Source organism: Panthera leo, chromosome A1 (assembly GCF_018350215.1).
Source record: "Panthera leo isolate Ple1 chromosome A1, P.leo_Ple1_pat1.1, whole genome shotgun sequence".
Lineage (NCBI taxonomy): Eukaryota > Metazoa > Chordata > Mammalia > Carnivora > Felidae > Panthera > Panthera leo.
The window spans coordinates 70,343,747-70,360,240 of record NC_056679.1 but is presented as its reverse complement, the minus strand read 5'-3'; the positions used below and the strand labels follow the sequence as shown (position 1 = coordinate 70,360,240).

Here is a 16,494-nt window from a genome sequence, read left to right as displayed (position 1 = left end):
TTTTTTTATAACTGAGTAATATTCCATTGTGTGTATATGTGTGTGTGTTACCACATCTTCTTTACCCCATTCATCTATCAGTGGAAACTTAGATTACTTAAGAGTGGCAATACTTTTGATAGAAATCTGAAAATGTTTGCTTGCCTGAATAATCTGCAAGCGAAAACACCTTCTTGTGATTAGGTCAAAAGCTTTCAATGCAGCCTTATATAACAACATGCCAGACCAACTCACACAGACTAAGAAACAGACTTTTAAGAAAAGGAATCTACAAATTTCTTATGTCCAAAGATACTTTTTCCAGACATAGCAGGTGGAAGTCATTCCGCAAACGTTTATTAAATATTCATTTTTTATCCCTTTTTAAAAAATTAAATTCATTTTCTAGTGTACACAGTTTAGAGACAGAGAAGATTAAAGACCTAAGAGGTTGAAAATTTGGGAACTAAAATATGACTATGTAAGACAATTACTATTGAAACGTTCACTTACCCAGGACAAAGAAATGACGTCAGTAAAACATTTGTTTTCCACTTCTCACCACCAAAGGCTGTGGAAGAAAACAAAAGTGGTATGCCATACAGACTTTTCTTCAAAGCAAACCAAATGACCATATTTGTCTGGCATTAAACAAATTTTCAGACAGCATTGGGTACCACTCCTAGAAAATCACACTAGCAAATGATGTGGTATCCCTAGGTGATGCAGACCAGAGATGCACATCACAAACTTTGCTGGATAAGCCCTGCTCTCAAGATGTTTGCTTCAGCATAAATCTAATATCAGAGGAAGGTCATTCAGACCACTTCTTTTCCAATCTTTTTTTTTCTACTTCAAAATAAAACAAACCCTTAGGTTCTAGGCCAGTTCCAATCCATGGAACTGGGTAGAGAAAGGGCATACTGAGGATTCTCCTTTATCTTGTGGCCAGTTTCAAAATCTGTTATACAACTAGGAACCTGCAAGCCTCAAGTGCAACACATTTAAGTTTCCACAGCAGGTCTAAATCTTCAGGGCTCATGTACCACTGCAGTTACTGGGAGGGGCTAGAGGTGGGGGTGGGGCTTGGGTATGTCAGATCAGGTGACTGAGAAGAGTAGGACAGTTACGGCCACTTGACAGAACAAATTTGCTCATGAACTTTTTAATATGCTTTGCCCCTCTCTAATTTCTTTTCCCCACTTAACTTTTTTTTCAAGTACACAGAGTAAAAAATGGTTTTCTGCTTCCAGCTTAAAAGCTGAAGATCAAACTGGCTGAGGTGTGAGAACAGCTCTGATTTCTTTAAAAAGTTTTAATAGTTTATAAGTACCACTTGCCTTAAAACAAAATGACAAATTATATACATGTGATTTGAATTTGTAGCATTACTGATTAAGAGACTATTATGAAATTATTAATTCAGGGTTTAATACAATTCCAATCAAAATTCAAATAATATTTTTGAAACATTAGAAATGATTCTATAAAATGAAGCATTTTGTGACTGGGGCCACATGACAGCACCTCTTGAATGTTCTGCCTGATTAATGGGCAGCTGGGGGATCTGAAGGATGGAGCAGGAGTTAAAGAGGGACTGCGTCTGGGCTGGGAGGGAGCATGAGCTAAAGCTTCTCACACAGGGAACAGGACACGGGAAGTTCCTGGGGCAGGTGTGAAGATACAGGGAAAAAGGCCAGCATGGTTGAGAAAGAGGGAGTGCTGCATGGGAGGTAGGGGTCCAACTGTGGCTCAGCTCATGTGTGTTAAACTACACGTGACACCCACAACCCTCTGTCCTTTAGGAAAGGATGAAAAAGAAAAAAAAACTTGGGACAAAATACACAAAAAGTAAAACACAGACACACATACATATAGCACGTCTCATTTTCAGAGAGCACTGTACCTGGCAAACTCTAACAAATATTTCTACTTGGAGTTGAGTCTAGCCAACGTCACTTTTAGGGCTGCCTATGTAACTTGTGTTTTACCTCAAACCTTCTTCACATCAACCGTAGTTCTGTCCCATCTTCCATTTTGTTTGTTTGTTTTTGCTTTTGGTGGGCCCTTTTTTCCCCAATTTATTACTGACGTATATAACTGACACAATGTTATATTAGTTTCAGGTGTACAACAAACTGATTCCCCAATTCTATATATTACTCGATGTTCACTATGATAGAGTGTAGTCACCATCTGTCACAACAGTATTATTGGCCACATTTCCTATATTGTATTTTTCACCTCCGTGAATTATTTATTTTACAACTGAAAGTCTGTACATCTTAATCCTTTTTCATCTATTTCACCCATCTCCCCAACAACCTCCCCTCTGGCAATCACCAGTCTGTTCTCTGTATTTAAGGGTCCATTTTTTTGTTTGTTCTGTTTTTTTAGACTCTACATAAGCAAAATCATAGAAGATATTTGTGTTTTACTGTGCAAATGGACAATAATATTTATTTTGGTATAGTTCCAATAGTTCTATTTTTGCTTTTGTTTCCCCTGCCTGAGGAATGGCAGGGGAAACAACATAAATATGCCACTAAGGCTAATGTCCAAGAGATTACTTGCCTGTGTTCTCTCTTCTAAGAGTTTTGTGGTTTTAGGTCTCACATCTAGGCCTTTAATCCTTTTTAGGCTTACTTTTGTGTATGGTGCAAGAAAGTAGTCCAGTTTCATTCTTTTGCATGTAGCTGTCCAGTTTCCATGTGCTGCCCAGCACCATTTTTTAAAGAGACTGTCTTTTTTTCCCATTATATATTCTTGCCTCATTGTCGCAGATTAATTGACCATATTAAGTGTGAGTTTATTTCTGGGCTTTCTGTTCTGTTCCACTGATCCGTGTGTCTGTTTTTGTGCCAGCACCATACTGTACTGCACCATACTACCGTTTTGTCATGTACCTTGAAATCTTGGATCATGATACCTCCAGTTTTGTTCTTTCTCCAGATTGCTTTGGATATTCAGGGTCTTTTATGATTCCATACAAATTTTAGGGTTATTTTTTCTAGTTCTGTGAAAAATACTCTTAGTATTTTGATAAGGAATGCACAGAACCAGTAGATTACTTTCAGTAGTATGAATATTTTATCAATATTACTTCTAATCCATGAACATGTCTTTCCATTATCTTCAATTCTTTCATCAGTGTCTTACAGTTTTCAGAGGATAGGATTTTTTTACCTCCTCCCTGTCACTTTAAATTACAGATTAGCTATGAGACTATCTCGATAGACTTCAGAATTCCACAGCAAACACTGGCATTCACTGCCCCTAGCAAAGCTGCTTTTTCTAGTCATCTAGTCAGATCCCATCCTTACTCTGTGGCCCTGATGCTTTTTTTTCACTCAACTTTATTTTTCTTTTAGAAAGCAAGGATACAACAGATTACCACTAATTACATTATAAAAGCAAATTAAATTACTTCAGGGCTCTTTAAAATAGTGCAATCTTAGTTTAAGTACAGTCTATTTTTCCAAATATTAAATTGATGCAATTATAGCACAACCTCTTTATGTAAGGAAAGTGTTACTATATGTATTACTTGTTTTAGTTAATAAATCAGTGATACTCATAAGTATACTTTCTTCCTTTATTAGTCTATATATGTTTCTATGAATGTAGCAAATCTAAGTTGTTCAGTCAAATCTCTTTTGTCAAAATGTAAAAGAAAAAGGACAAGGGGGATTGTGGATAAGCAACACCTAAATTTGCTTACCTCACTGTTCAAACAGTTTTTAACAAATAAATCTAGAGATGGCCATCCGCTTTACAAGTTTCTTTTAAATAAAGATACACACCTATAAAACATATTGTTTCAAGAACAGATGCAGTGATGTAGCAGAGTAGGTTCCTAGCCTGACAGTCAGCGTGACTTTTACTTACACTTATAAAATCTGGCAGCAACATAGCCCGCAGGAGTGCCCAGCAGCACCCACAGGACCACAGCACAAGTCATCAATGCTCCTCTGTTGGCAGGTGACAAAAATCCCAGGCAAGCGAAAACTAAAAAATAAGTAGCTTTAAGTTATAAATTTTATTAGTTTCCTTTGTTGTGAAGTGACTGAAGACCCCTTTCATTTTTTAAACAAGAAACCAAATACAATTTCATGAATACACTATCTTACCTATGGCCATGCTAAATCTTAGCACTATTTTAAGGTACTTCACCAATAGGATCATAAATAAAGCAACCTCTACTTTGGATGCTTCTTGTAGCGTCCACAAGACCCCACCTTTCCTGCCATCAGGGAAGGCTGACTGGATGCTCACAAGTGCTTTCAGCTGTTCAGCTCTTCTGAGATTTTAAAATTGGGTGGCTCAGTTAGTTAGGCATCCAACTTTGACTCAGGTCATGATCTTGCAGTCTGTGCATTCAGACCCCAAGTCCAGCTCAGAGCCTGGAGCCTGCTTTGGATTCTGTGTCTCCCTCTCTCTGTTCCTCCCCCACTCACGCTCTCTCTCAAAAAAATAAAAATAAAAAATAAACATTAAAATTAATATGAATATAGACATTCCCACCATGAAATATTCCCACTTTAAAAACAATACTGGGTCCTCTAGAGTGAGAACTATAACCTTCAAACACAAGAGACAAGATAGAATCTGATCAATGAATAAAACAAAAAACATTTCATAATACTATTAGCTTTCTGAACACAAGTTACTGAAGGACTTGGTCATTGACTCAGGGAAATTCTGGCTTCTCCCCTTATTTAATTGGTTAGTTTTATTTTTCTTCCTTATATAACCTACCTAATAAGAATAAAAATACTACCTTGTATTTGTAGACATTCCTGGCTTTAAGCTGGAATTCAGAAGGTATGACTTTTCTCAGAAAGAAATTCAAGTGGTTTTCTAACCCCAGGAGCATGTATTTCTCTGAGGTATACATAATGAGGCACATGTCCACTCATACATTCTCATCAACACCAACCAAGGGGCAAGACTAGAAACTCATGATCAGCAGGAAACCGATCAGATTTTCAACCAAAATGCACACCCCCCCCCCCCCAATCCCCACAAGACTAAGAAATGGACTGTTCTGGAGGAGAGAGTTCATATTTGAGCATTTAAGGAACATGATCCCCAGGCGCTCTGAAACTTTCCTTCCTTACAAGTTCATTTTCTAGCAGACTCCAACAAAGATCAGGTGATGACTGAAGGCAACTCCCAATAAAATTTTCAAGCAACATTTTATCCTAAGGCATCCATTCTGCTCCTCCAGCTCTACCCTGGCTCTCTGGGGATCTAGTGATCCCCAACTAGCTTTCACGCTATCCTCTGGTTGTGTCCAAACCTCTGTCATGATGCCTTCTCCCAACCTACCCTCTTCAGTATAATATACTTAAGAATTTTAGCCCTCCCCATCATAGTTGTATCTCCTTATCTAAATAAAGATACTAGTTCTAGTTAATCTTCAGGTTAGGCTTCAAAGTGATGTATACCTAAAGGTACACATCAATGGTTCTCAAACTTATTCAGGTGCCAGATATTTGGAAGTGTGAATCCTCTTTGTAAAGTATTTATATAGTTATTCCATCAAAAAATTTGGAACAATTTTATTAACATAAAATGATTTTAGCATTATATATTTAATATGCAATCAAACATAAGAACAAATGTTCATTAAAAAATTATTAGGAGCAGGGTGCCTGGGTGGTTCAGTCGGTTGAGCTTCCGACTTCAGGTCAGGTCATGATCTCACAGTTCGTGGGTTCAAGCCCCGCGTCTGGCTCTGTGCTGACAGCTCAGAGCCTGGTGCCTGTTTCGGATTCCGTATCTCCCATTCTCTCTCTGCCCTTTCCCTACTCGCACTGTTTCTCAAAAATAAATAAACATTAAAAAAAAAAATTATTAGGATCACTTGGGTGACTCAGTCGGTTTAATGTCCTACTCTTGAGTTCAGCTCAGATCATGATCTCACAGTCACGAGATCGAGCTCCATGTTGGGCTCCTTGCTGGGCATGGAGCCTGCTAAGATTCTCTCTCCCCCTCCCTCTTCCTCTGCCCCTCCCTCACTCATGTACTCTCACCGTTGTATGTATGTATGTTGTATGTAAGCAATGAATCACAGAAATCTACCCCCAAAACCAAGAGCACACTGTACATACTGTATGTTAGCCAATTTGACAATAAATTTTATTAAAAAAAATTATTAAAAGGTCAGTGGTTTCTGAATTCTTCCAGTAATAATTCATTTGTTTCATTTACTTATGTACTTATAGTAAAAATTCATTTGTTACTGTTCATCAGTAGAAGGACCAATAAAGGAAACATAAGGGAAATAAAAGCAAAATTTAGAAAATTCCATGAACATTTTTTTTCTCTCACAATTAGGAAAAACTGAAAAAATACTGTATTCCCAGGCTAATCAATAACTCTGGGGGGGGGGGGGAGGAGGAGCTATTTTTTTCTTTTTTAAAAGGTTGTTCTAGGGGTGCCTGGGTGGCTCATCCAAAGCGTCTGACTTTGGCTCAGGTCATGATCTCACAGTTCATGGGTTTGAGCCCCACCCTGGGCTCTGCACTCTCAGTGCAGAGCCTGCTTTGGGCCCTCTCCTTCCCTCCCTCCCTCTCAAAAATAAACAAACACTTAAAAAAAAAAAAAAAAAAGTTGTCCTAATTGACAAACATTTAAGTAACAACACTTGTGAAGATTTTCAGGTGGCACAAGGAGGAGCTATTTTTTGTGTGGGAAGATCTCTCTGGAACAAAGCTACAGAAAGAAAGTTCCTCTTTTTCTTTTGGTCTCTCTCAGTAGAAGCCAAAAACATCCTGGAATCCTGATCCTACTGCTCCTGGCGGCATGGGACAGTCATCCTATATGACCCTGGTTCCAAGCCACCCAGACTCAGACCCAGATGGTCTTCAGGTACCTAATCATCTCCAGCTCCAACTCCTTGACAAAGGCTTGGTCTCTGTGCAGCTGTAAAGGAGATATGAAGTCACAGTTTTCCAGCACAGCTAACACTGCCCCAAGAAACGTATAGCCAGAGCACACAGATGTAAAAGCCAAAAGTGCTCTTAGATACAACCTAGTCTAGCTACTTCACTTATGAAAACTGTTTTTCTAAACTATTTAGAAAAGTATTTTCTATTTTTTAATTGTCACTTAATACTTACATAGAGTCACGAAAGTCATTATTAAAATCTGTGTCCCTGATCCCAGAAAGACTGACAGCAGCATCCCTTTTCTTGGAGGACGGAATATATCACCATGAACCAGTTTCCAGCCAAATTCTTCCTGGGCATCCTCCTAAAAAGGGAATGAACTTGTTTAATTGATATGTGGTCACCAAAACAGCTATACAGTTTGTTCACTGGTGAATATGCTGATACAAATTTTTTTTAAACTTACAAATGTTAATATTGATTTCTATTCCCAAGCTTTATGTTATAAAGTTTGACTCACAGAGCTTTATATAGTTTTCTTGAATTGTTTTTAAAGGAATGTTGTATGTTAAGTTCCATAAATACAGTCATTGAAAAACTTTTAAAAAAAATACAAAGATAATGTGATACTTACCTAGTTCTAGTCAAACTTTATGATCCAAATTGATGACTTAATTTTTACTCACACTCTACCCTTTCCCCATCTACGTCTATTAATCTCCAAAATGAGCAAATGGTATTAGACTTCATGGCTACTTTGCCAGGTACAGTAGGCTTAAATATGAGCATATGAAGAAGTTTGTGTCACCAGCCCTAACTGCTCCCCTGATCTCAGATATACATATACAATTGCCTAAACAACAGTTCCACTTGGTTATTTAACAAGCATCCTGAACAGAATTAACCACAACTGAATGGATTTTCTCTCCCCATCTATATTTGCTCTTTCTGCAGGCCCCCAACCCTGTAGAAGCTCCATCTTGCCAGCTGTTCAGTCCCCAAAACCCTGGAATCCTCCTTGATTCCTTCTTTTAACACCTTGAATACAGTTCTTCAACAAATCCTCAGCTCTACTTCTAAAATATTTCAACAGAACCAACACTAGCCCCTGTAAAGACTCTGGCTTTCATGCTGAGTGAAATGGGAAGTTACTGGAGGGCTGTGAACAGGAGTGAAACAATCTGAGTTATATCTGAACAGATCTGCTCTGACCGCTAAAATAAGGGAGGAAAAAGGAATGGAAGAGGAAAAAGTGGAAGCAGGGTCGCCCTGGCCTGTATCCCATGGCACCTCTGTACAAATTAGGAAAAAAAATACCATTAGCTGAGCAATCATTTGAAATTGCTAATTATGAGAGTATTCTGAAATTATTTTAATATTTAATAATCAATAAAAATAATGAAAAAGAGTCTTTAGGGTGGAAATGCTAAAAAGACAATAAATACTAGCACGTTCTTTTTCTAATTAGAATAGGACAGAAAAGTTGAGAAGAAAAAGCCAAGAAATCAGGAAAAGAAAACATAAAATCTGAGTTTTTTGTATTCATTACAAGTCACTATGAGTCCTGTGGAAATAATTGCTATAAAAGGAAAAAGTATAAAATGTAAAACATTATACAACTTAAAATTCTTTTTTTTCCAAGTATATACTTATTTTGAGGGAGAGACAGAGAGAGAGAGTGAGCACATGAGTGAGGGAAGGCAGAGAAAGAGGGAGAGAGAATCCCAAGTAGGCTCTGCGTTGTCATCAAAGAGCCCAATATGGGGCTTGAACCCACAAACCACGAGATCATGACCTGAGCCGAAACTAAGAACTGGATGCTTAACTAACTGAGCCACGAGGTGCCCCCAATTTAAAATATTTTGAGGGGCACTTGGGTGGCTTGGTCGGTAGAGCATCCGACTCTCAAATTTCAACTCAGGTCATGATCTCAGGGTCATGGGATCAAGCCTCTCATCAGGCTCTAAACTGAGTGTGGAGCCCGCTTAAGATTCTTTCTCTCTCCCTCTGCCCCTCTCCCCTGCTTGCACACACTCTCTCTCTAAAAAAATAAAAAAACGAAAATTAAAAAAAATACACTTTGAGAATAAATGAGGTTGGGACACTAAATTACTTTGAATATACCAAAAGGTTGAAATGATAAAATTCAGTTAAAATTACTTTTGAAAAATTAAACACACAAATAAAAATTGCCTGGGAGTTATTCCACTCAGCTTTGCTGTTTCACAAACTGGGGGCATGCTGGGAATGAAGACTGAGAGAGGTGACAGGACATACATGAATAGAGGGGACAGAACTGGAGCTGTGAGCAGTGCAGCTCTGAGTGCTAGAGTGACTAAATTTCTAGAGAAGACCTCTAGAGAATATTTTTTAATGTTTCTTTTTTTAATTTATTTTTGGGAGAGAGAGAGAGTACGAGTGGGGAAGGGCAGAGAGAGACATGCACAGAATCCAAAGCAGGCTCCAGGCTCTGAGCTATCAGCACAGTCCTGACATGGGGCTCAATCCCACGAACCATGAGATCATGACCTAAGCCGAAATTGGACGCTTAACTGACTGAGCCACCCAGGCGCCCCTATAGAATACCAACCCTTTTGTGTTCGCTTCGGCAGCACATATACTAGAATACCAACTCTTTTTTTTTTTTTTTTTGAGAGAAAGACAGAGCATGAGAGGGGGAGGGGCAGAGAGCGAGGGAGACACAGAATCAGAAGCAGACTCCAGGCCCTGAGCTGTCAGCACAGAGCCCAATATGGGGCTTGAACTCACAGACTGCGAGATCATGACCTGAGCCTAAGTCGGACGCTCAACCGACTGAGCCACCCAGGCGCCTCTAGGAATACCAACTCTTAAGGATCATCTTCTTATTTGAAAATGTGAATTCAGGGTAACTTTTGAGAAGAATGTTTTAGAGGCAGATTCTGTCTAAAGCTATTATTTCAACTTTTCCAAAGAACAAAATAAGAACTACTCTCAGAAGACTAGAGAACAGTTCAAATGTTTCACTCACCGTAGAATCCATCTGATTATACCTGGCAATATCTTTATGCAGTGTCCGTAGCATAATCATAGCCACCATTCCAGACAAGAAGAGGACAATGACCAGGGAATTCATGATACTGTAGGAATAAGCATGTCAGGATTAATCTGTAGCTTCATTTCCTTTTCAAAATGTTTATTCAGGCACATTACAACAACATTGATCAAAATCAAAATTTGACTAAAAATCCAACAGATTCAATGAGTTGTGCTCTGTTATGTGTCCTTCTAGTGGATACAGAAGTTTATATAATTATCATAATAATCTTATAATTTGTTAACTAGAAATTTTTTAATGTTTATTTAGAGAGAGAGAGAGCGAGCGCACAAGCAGGGGAGAGGCAGAGAGAGAGAGGGAGACACAGAATCCAAAACAGGCTCCAGGCTCTGAGCTGTCAGCACAGAGCCCGATGCGGGGCTCGAACTCAGGAACTGTGAGATCATGACCTGAGCCGAAGTCAGAAGCTTAAACCACTGAGCCACTCAGGTGCCCCAAGAACTACAATTTTTTTTTTGTCTATGGCCATTATTAGTAAATAACCACTATGCCCATATAAATGTAATGCTGCAAGGACCAACAAAGGTCTGTATCTTCAAGAAATTATAACAAATTTATTCAATAAATTAATGAGTGTCAAAAGGCCGTCAACAAAATAGAAAAAAGAGTGATGGCACCATGAGTAGCTTTCCAAACAAAAATTTTGAATCATGCTTTGAAGAGAGAGTAATTATAAGTAGACATAACATGAGCAGTAGCTTCTGTTCATTGAGCACTCTTCCACTTCCAGTAAGGTGCTCAGATGCTCTGTTTCATTATCTCTGTTAATCCTCAGAACAGTCTTGTGAAGCAGGTAACTCCACATAAAGAAATGGACTCTGATAAACTGGGTGGCCTGGACCGACTTACAACCAATGATTTAAAGCCAGGATTGAACACAAGTCTATCCAATTCAAAAGCCCAGACTTCTGGATAACTAGAGAGGATTACAGAGTGAAAGTGATATTCAAAGGGACAAAACACAGAACAAGCACAAAGCATAAAGTGGATTAACTCTGTACTCTTACCTAAACCACTGAATGTGGGTATGAGGCATAGATTCCAGAATATAGTCCCATCTAGAAGCCCATCTGATGTTTTTATCTTCCTAGGGGGATAAAACAAAACAAAACTCTTTAAGCATTTGCTGACAAAGTATATTAAGAATCCAAACATTTCCGCTCAAAGCTTGACCTTCCATTCAGTTAACAAATGTAATTTCTCATTATCATAACTTGGTTTAGTCAGGAGTTTCAGAGAGTTTAGCTCTAACTCAAGTCTCAGGGAAAATCAAAATGAGATTAAGCAGCAAATAAAAACAGTAAGAATTCCTAAAAGTCCCTAGTTACCTGTATTTTTTAAAAGTCTTGCTTTAAATTTTAACTAGTAATAGTTTAACTTAGATATCAAAATTTAGAGCTGTATTCATTTTTTTCAGAAAATTGAGTGGCATAACTTATTCTTTATGCTCTTTGATGTCATCTATCCATGTCAATGAGATACCAGAGTCATAATTTAGATACACTGAGCATCTGGCAGGTATCACCCACAATGAACTCTTAATACCTAAAAAGAAATACACAGTGTTTCTTGCACTAGGTTTGCAAAATTACACACTATAAAGGGAGAGTAAATGTCTCAACTATATTCAATTGGCAAGACAGTTTATAAAAAAAGAGGAGGAATACTGCCTAAGATTCTCATAAAATGAACTTCTACTTCCCTAAGAAACTTCTCCATTAATGAAAACACTTCCTTGAATTCCCAAAGAACCTATATAAATCATCTACCATCAGGAAATTCTCAATTAAAGTTTATATTAATCCAGACTTAAAAATAGTGTTGCTGGGACACCTGGGTGGCTCAGTTGTGTTAAGCATCTGACTCTTGGTTTTGGCTCAGGTCATGATCTCATGGTTCAAGCCCTGTGTCAGGCTCTGCGCAGGTGGAGCCTGACTGGGATTTTCTCTCCTCTCTGTCTGCCCCTCACCTGCTCCTGCTCTCTCTCAAAAATAAACTTTAAAAGAAAAAAGTGTTGCTCTCCCAAATGCCTGTTGCATAAATCTTTGACATTTTCATACCACCTTCTATGCCTGTTTTATTTTCTTGTTTCTTTTATTTATTTTTAAAATTTTTTAACGTTTTATTTTTGAGAGACAGCATGAGCAGGGAAGTGGCAGAGAGAGAAGGGGACGGAGCATCCGAAGTGGGCCCTGTGCTAAGCCCATGTGGGGCTCAAACTCACGAACTGTGAGATCATGACCTGAACTGGTGATGGTCACTCAACTGACTGAGCCACTCAGGTGTCCTTCTTTTTTTTAAGATTTTTTTTTTAAAGTTTATTTACTTATTTTGAGAGAGACAGAGAGGGAGAGAGTGAGAGAGAGAGAGAGAGAGAGAGAGAGAGAGAGAAAACGTGCATGGGAAGGGGCAGAGAGGGAGAGAGACAGAATCCCAAGCAGGTTCTGCACTGTCAGCATGGAGCTCAATGTAGTGCTCAAACTCTTGCTGTGAGATCATGACCTGAGCCAAAACCAAGAATCACTTAACCGACTGAGTCACTCAGGTGCCACTAAAGATTTTTTTAAGGTTTATTTATTTATTTTTTTGGGGGGGGAGGCAGGGAATGAGTGGAGGGGCAGAGACAGAAGGGGAACGAGGATCCAAAGCCGACTCTGCTGACAGCAAAGAGCCCAACGCAGGGCTCGAATTCACAAACTGTGAGCTAGCTCATGACCTGAGCTGAAGTCGGATGCTTAACCACTGAGTCATCCAAATGCCCCAACCGACCTCTACGTCTATTTTCTTTTTCTACCTTTTGCTTTCTATGTATCTCTTATGACTTAACATTTAATCAGGTTCAATTCTCTAATCAACCATACTTCTCATTTAAATGGACACTTAGTTTTTAGTGTGATTATGTTGCCTGGTGCACTGACAAACTATTCCAAATCAGCTCATTAAAAGCTTATGTATTTGACAAGGTTAATCATTAATATTTTTAATTAGTTTACATAGTATGAATTTAGAATTTCTGAGTTACACTAGAGATAAAAACAAACTCACCTGGAAGCTAACAGAATAAGTATAGGCAATTTTGATCTCCCCAGAAGCCTTGTTACTTATATCCATGGGGGGTCCAGAGCAGTCCGGTTTATCTATATGGGTATGTTTGAAGCTGTGGGAGGAAACATTTTGGCAAGATGCTGATAAAGAACAGTTGAAAAAATGGGGTAAATGTTACAGATTTTGTATGTATTTTACAATGCTAGTGATAGTCAAGGGTGAAATTATTCATGTCATATTTAATAGTACAAATATTTGTTTTATATAAATAACGGGCTTAGTTGTAAGTATATGTAAATTATTATTCAAAATTAGAAACAAACTTTTGAAAGCACTATATATGAAGAACATTAAATATCTTAAAACAATAAAAACAAACACTGAGTGAATTTAAATTAACGGCCATCCAATAATGGCATGCATTTCTTAACCAACAGTAGCATGGGAAAAAGACTAATTCAATGGGGGGGTGGGGGTTGAGGGGAAGTCATGAAAAAAAAAATGGAATGCTCCATCAAAAAACGGATCTCACAAATAACTGATAGGTACTTTCACACTAAAACTATTGACAACTTGAAGAGATGCTCTTTCACTGACTTGTCACATACTGGCATCTAACACTGCAAGGAGACTTTAGAAATGATGGCACTAATCAGCCCATTTAGGGGGCACCCAGTGGGCTCACTCATTAGAGCATGGAACTCTTGAGCTCAAGATCACGTTGGGTGTAGAGATTACTTTAAGAAATCGGCTCATTTGGGCATCTGATGAGAGGTCAAGTTGCAAATATTGGAAGCAGTGCTTTTCCACTATAAGAGGGAATGCTGCACCAACCACTCACGTTCTCCATTCCTGGCTGACACAGAAAAGCTGTCAAAACTTCCTGATTGAAAAACAGAACAAAAGACACTTTGGCTTGACTACTTACCATAACAGGAAAAAAAATATATTTATATGGCTTCTCTGGACAACCCACAACTCAGTAACAAATCACACTAAAGGGAGTTTTAGTAAAATCAATACTGAGATGTCAGATTATATGCCAGAATGCTGATTTTTAAAAAGTTAACTGGGTCCCAAATATTTATTCTTTGGGAATAATTTCACTCACATTTATTTACTTATTTGCTATTTTATTTTCATTTAATTTTTTAAAGTAAGCTCTATGCCCAAAATGTGGCTTGAATCTCATGACTGAGATAAGGAGTCACATGCTCCACTGACTGAGCCAGCCATGCACCCCTTTGTATTTTAATTAAAGTAATCTCTACACCCAATGTGGGGCTCAAATTCATGACCTCAAGATAAAGAGTCATATGCTCTTCTGACTGAGGACTGAGCTGGCCATGCATCCCTCATTTATTCACTTTTTATCTTTTGTATAGTTACCTTTTTGGTTCAAGTTTGGCAGCCACTAATCTTGCTCCCATGGACCCAGTTTCAACAACATGATAATATATTTTGATGTCAACATGGTTGAAGATGTAAAATGTATCTCTTTCATGGAATTCTGACTGTGGAACAAAACTTAAAGGTAGAAAACTGGCTGCACAAGAGTCAAAACAAAACTTTAACATGAGGCACAACAAGTAGGAAAATTTGAGCTAGGACAGAGTTTTAGTCCTTCCTTATAAAAACGTTTAAGTTTTAAGCTGAAACTCTCCAAAAGCCAAAATTAATTGGCAGAGTACAAATTATGCTTCTTTAATATTTTAATTCTTACATATAAATACCTGTTAAAAAGAACACATCTAATATTTTCTATCTTTCCACTTATGATAAAACTTACAAAATAAATTTTAGAATATTAAATGTTATGAGCATACCAAAACTTACACATTTCAAAATTGAAACTTATAACTTCAGACTAAACCCACAACCTAAATAATTTAAGTGTGTGTAGTCAACTCTCCCAAAAGCATTAGCCAAACCAGTTTCATGATCAAGCTGATGCTAACTTCTACTACCAGGTCATATTAGGAGATTAAATCAGGTTGACCTGATTACACAAAATTTAATACACATCCCCAATAATTTTAATACTTTCTATAGTAACATCTTTATTATTGTTTTTAAATATAAAAGAATGGCTATAAAGGCATTTACTTTTTAAGAAAAGGTATAATACTAAACTCTTGCAATATATTATTTTATGGACTTGAATTTGTAATACAAATTTCATGGGCTTGTAATGAGGTCTTTTTGGCACTCCGGTAACCTTTTTTTTTAATATATATAAGATTTATGCGTCCAACTTTTAATAGAGTCAGAACATACAAAGTCCTAGCCCTTAGCCTAGTGCTTAGCATGTAACAGACACTCAGTGAATGCTGAACTGAATCTGAATTATTTAGTGCTAGAGTTAAATTTATATATTGTTAATCTGGCTTAAGTCAAAGATCTAAGTAATTGTGCTTCAGACACGTGAATTGTACTCATACAATGAATGTAACCAATTTTGTCCAGGTAAAGACTGAATCCTTCTACCAAAAAAAACCATATTTTTAAAAAGTAGCATAGAGGTTTTTTTCACGAACTTACATTAATAACACAGGCATCTTTTGCATGGCCTTTATCTGTAATGTAACAGCCAATAGGAAATCCAGGATTACAGAACCTCTGACCATCTTCTACATCATAACACCATGTTACAGGCATATTATCCACAATCCTAAGCACAGAAATAAAAGTCAAGTTAGAAATCATCAAACGTGACTAACAAATACTGCTCAAAGCTGTGTTACGACTTCACAGAATTTAGATATCTATAAATGCCTTCAGATGTCAAAACTACAACAAAAGAATTTTGATAAAATGTAGTATTTCATAGGCAATAGCATTATGCCAATATTTGATATGCTGTAGTGAAGAAAAAGACTTTATAGCTTCATTGAAACTACAAATGTATACAGGAAAGAGAGTTTTATAAATTAATTTACTGCAGTTGCTAATTTAATATCACTATCTAGATCCGTTGAGTATAATTTACCTTTTGCAGAACACTCAAAAGCTCTAAATTAGGTGCAAAGCAATGTATCTAGTTCCTTGGGAACAATTTAATGGAACAGCATAGAAGCAAATGTCCTTTACTACTAGGTAATTCAATAAAAAGGGGAAGAACATAACTGCAAGATGGAAAAATATTCAACTTAAGGGCCAGTGAAAAAGTGAAAATTACAGTCTTAATCTATTAAGCTGTGTAAATCCAACTTATGTGTAAAAGAAATGCTGCTATAAAACTAGAGAAACAAAAATTTAAAGTGCTATAGTGACAAAGAACTTTTTTTAAAAAGGGGATAAAAGGGGCGCCTGGGTGGCTCAGTCGGTTGAGCGTCCGACTTCGGCTCAGGTCACGATCTCGCGGTTCATGAGTTCGAGCCCCGCGTCGGGCTCTGGGCTGATGGCTCAGAGCCTGGAGCCTGCTTCCGATTCTGTGTCTCCCTCTCTCTCTGCCCCTCCCCCGTTCATGCTCTGTCT

General features: G+C 37.8%; 1 protein-coding gene across 1 annotated transcript in view; it reads right to left on the bottom strand.

Moving 5' to 3' along the window:
* TM9SF2 (transmembrane 9 superfamily member 2) overlaps window positions 1-16,494 on the bottom strand; it is a 66,121-nt gene that overhangs the window by 14,397 nt on the left and 35,230 nt on the right. The window contains exons 5-12 of the mRNA XM_042929715.1: window positions 15,559-15,688; window positions 14,407-14,531; window positions 13,018-13,129; window positions 10,980-11,059; window positions 9,886-9,994; window positions 7,107-7,239; window positions 3,868-3,987; window positions 493-550 (exon numbers count right to left, since the gene is read on the bottom strand). Of these exons, the coding sequence (XP_042785649.1) occupies window positions 493-550; window positions 3,868-3,987; window positions 7,107-7,239; window positions 9,886-9,994; window positions 10,980-11,059; window positions 13,018-13,129; window positions 14,407-14,531; window positions 15,559-15,688 (867 nt within the window). The remainder of the gene's footprint in view (window positions 1-492; window positions 551-3,867; window positions 3,988-7,106; window positions 7,240-9,885; window positions 9,995-10,979; window positions 11,060-13,017; window positions 13,130-14,406; window positions 14,532-15,558; window positions 15,689-16,494) is intronic.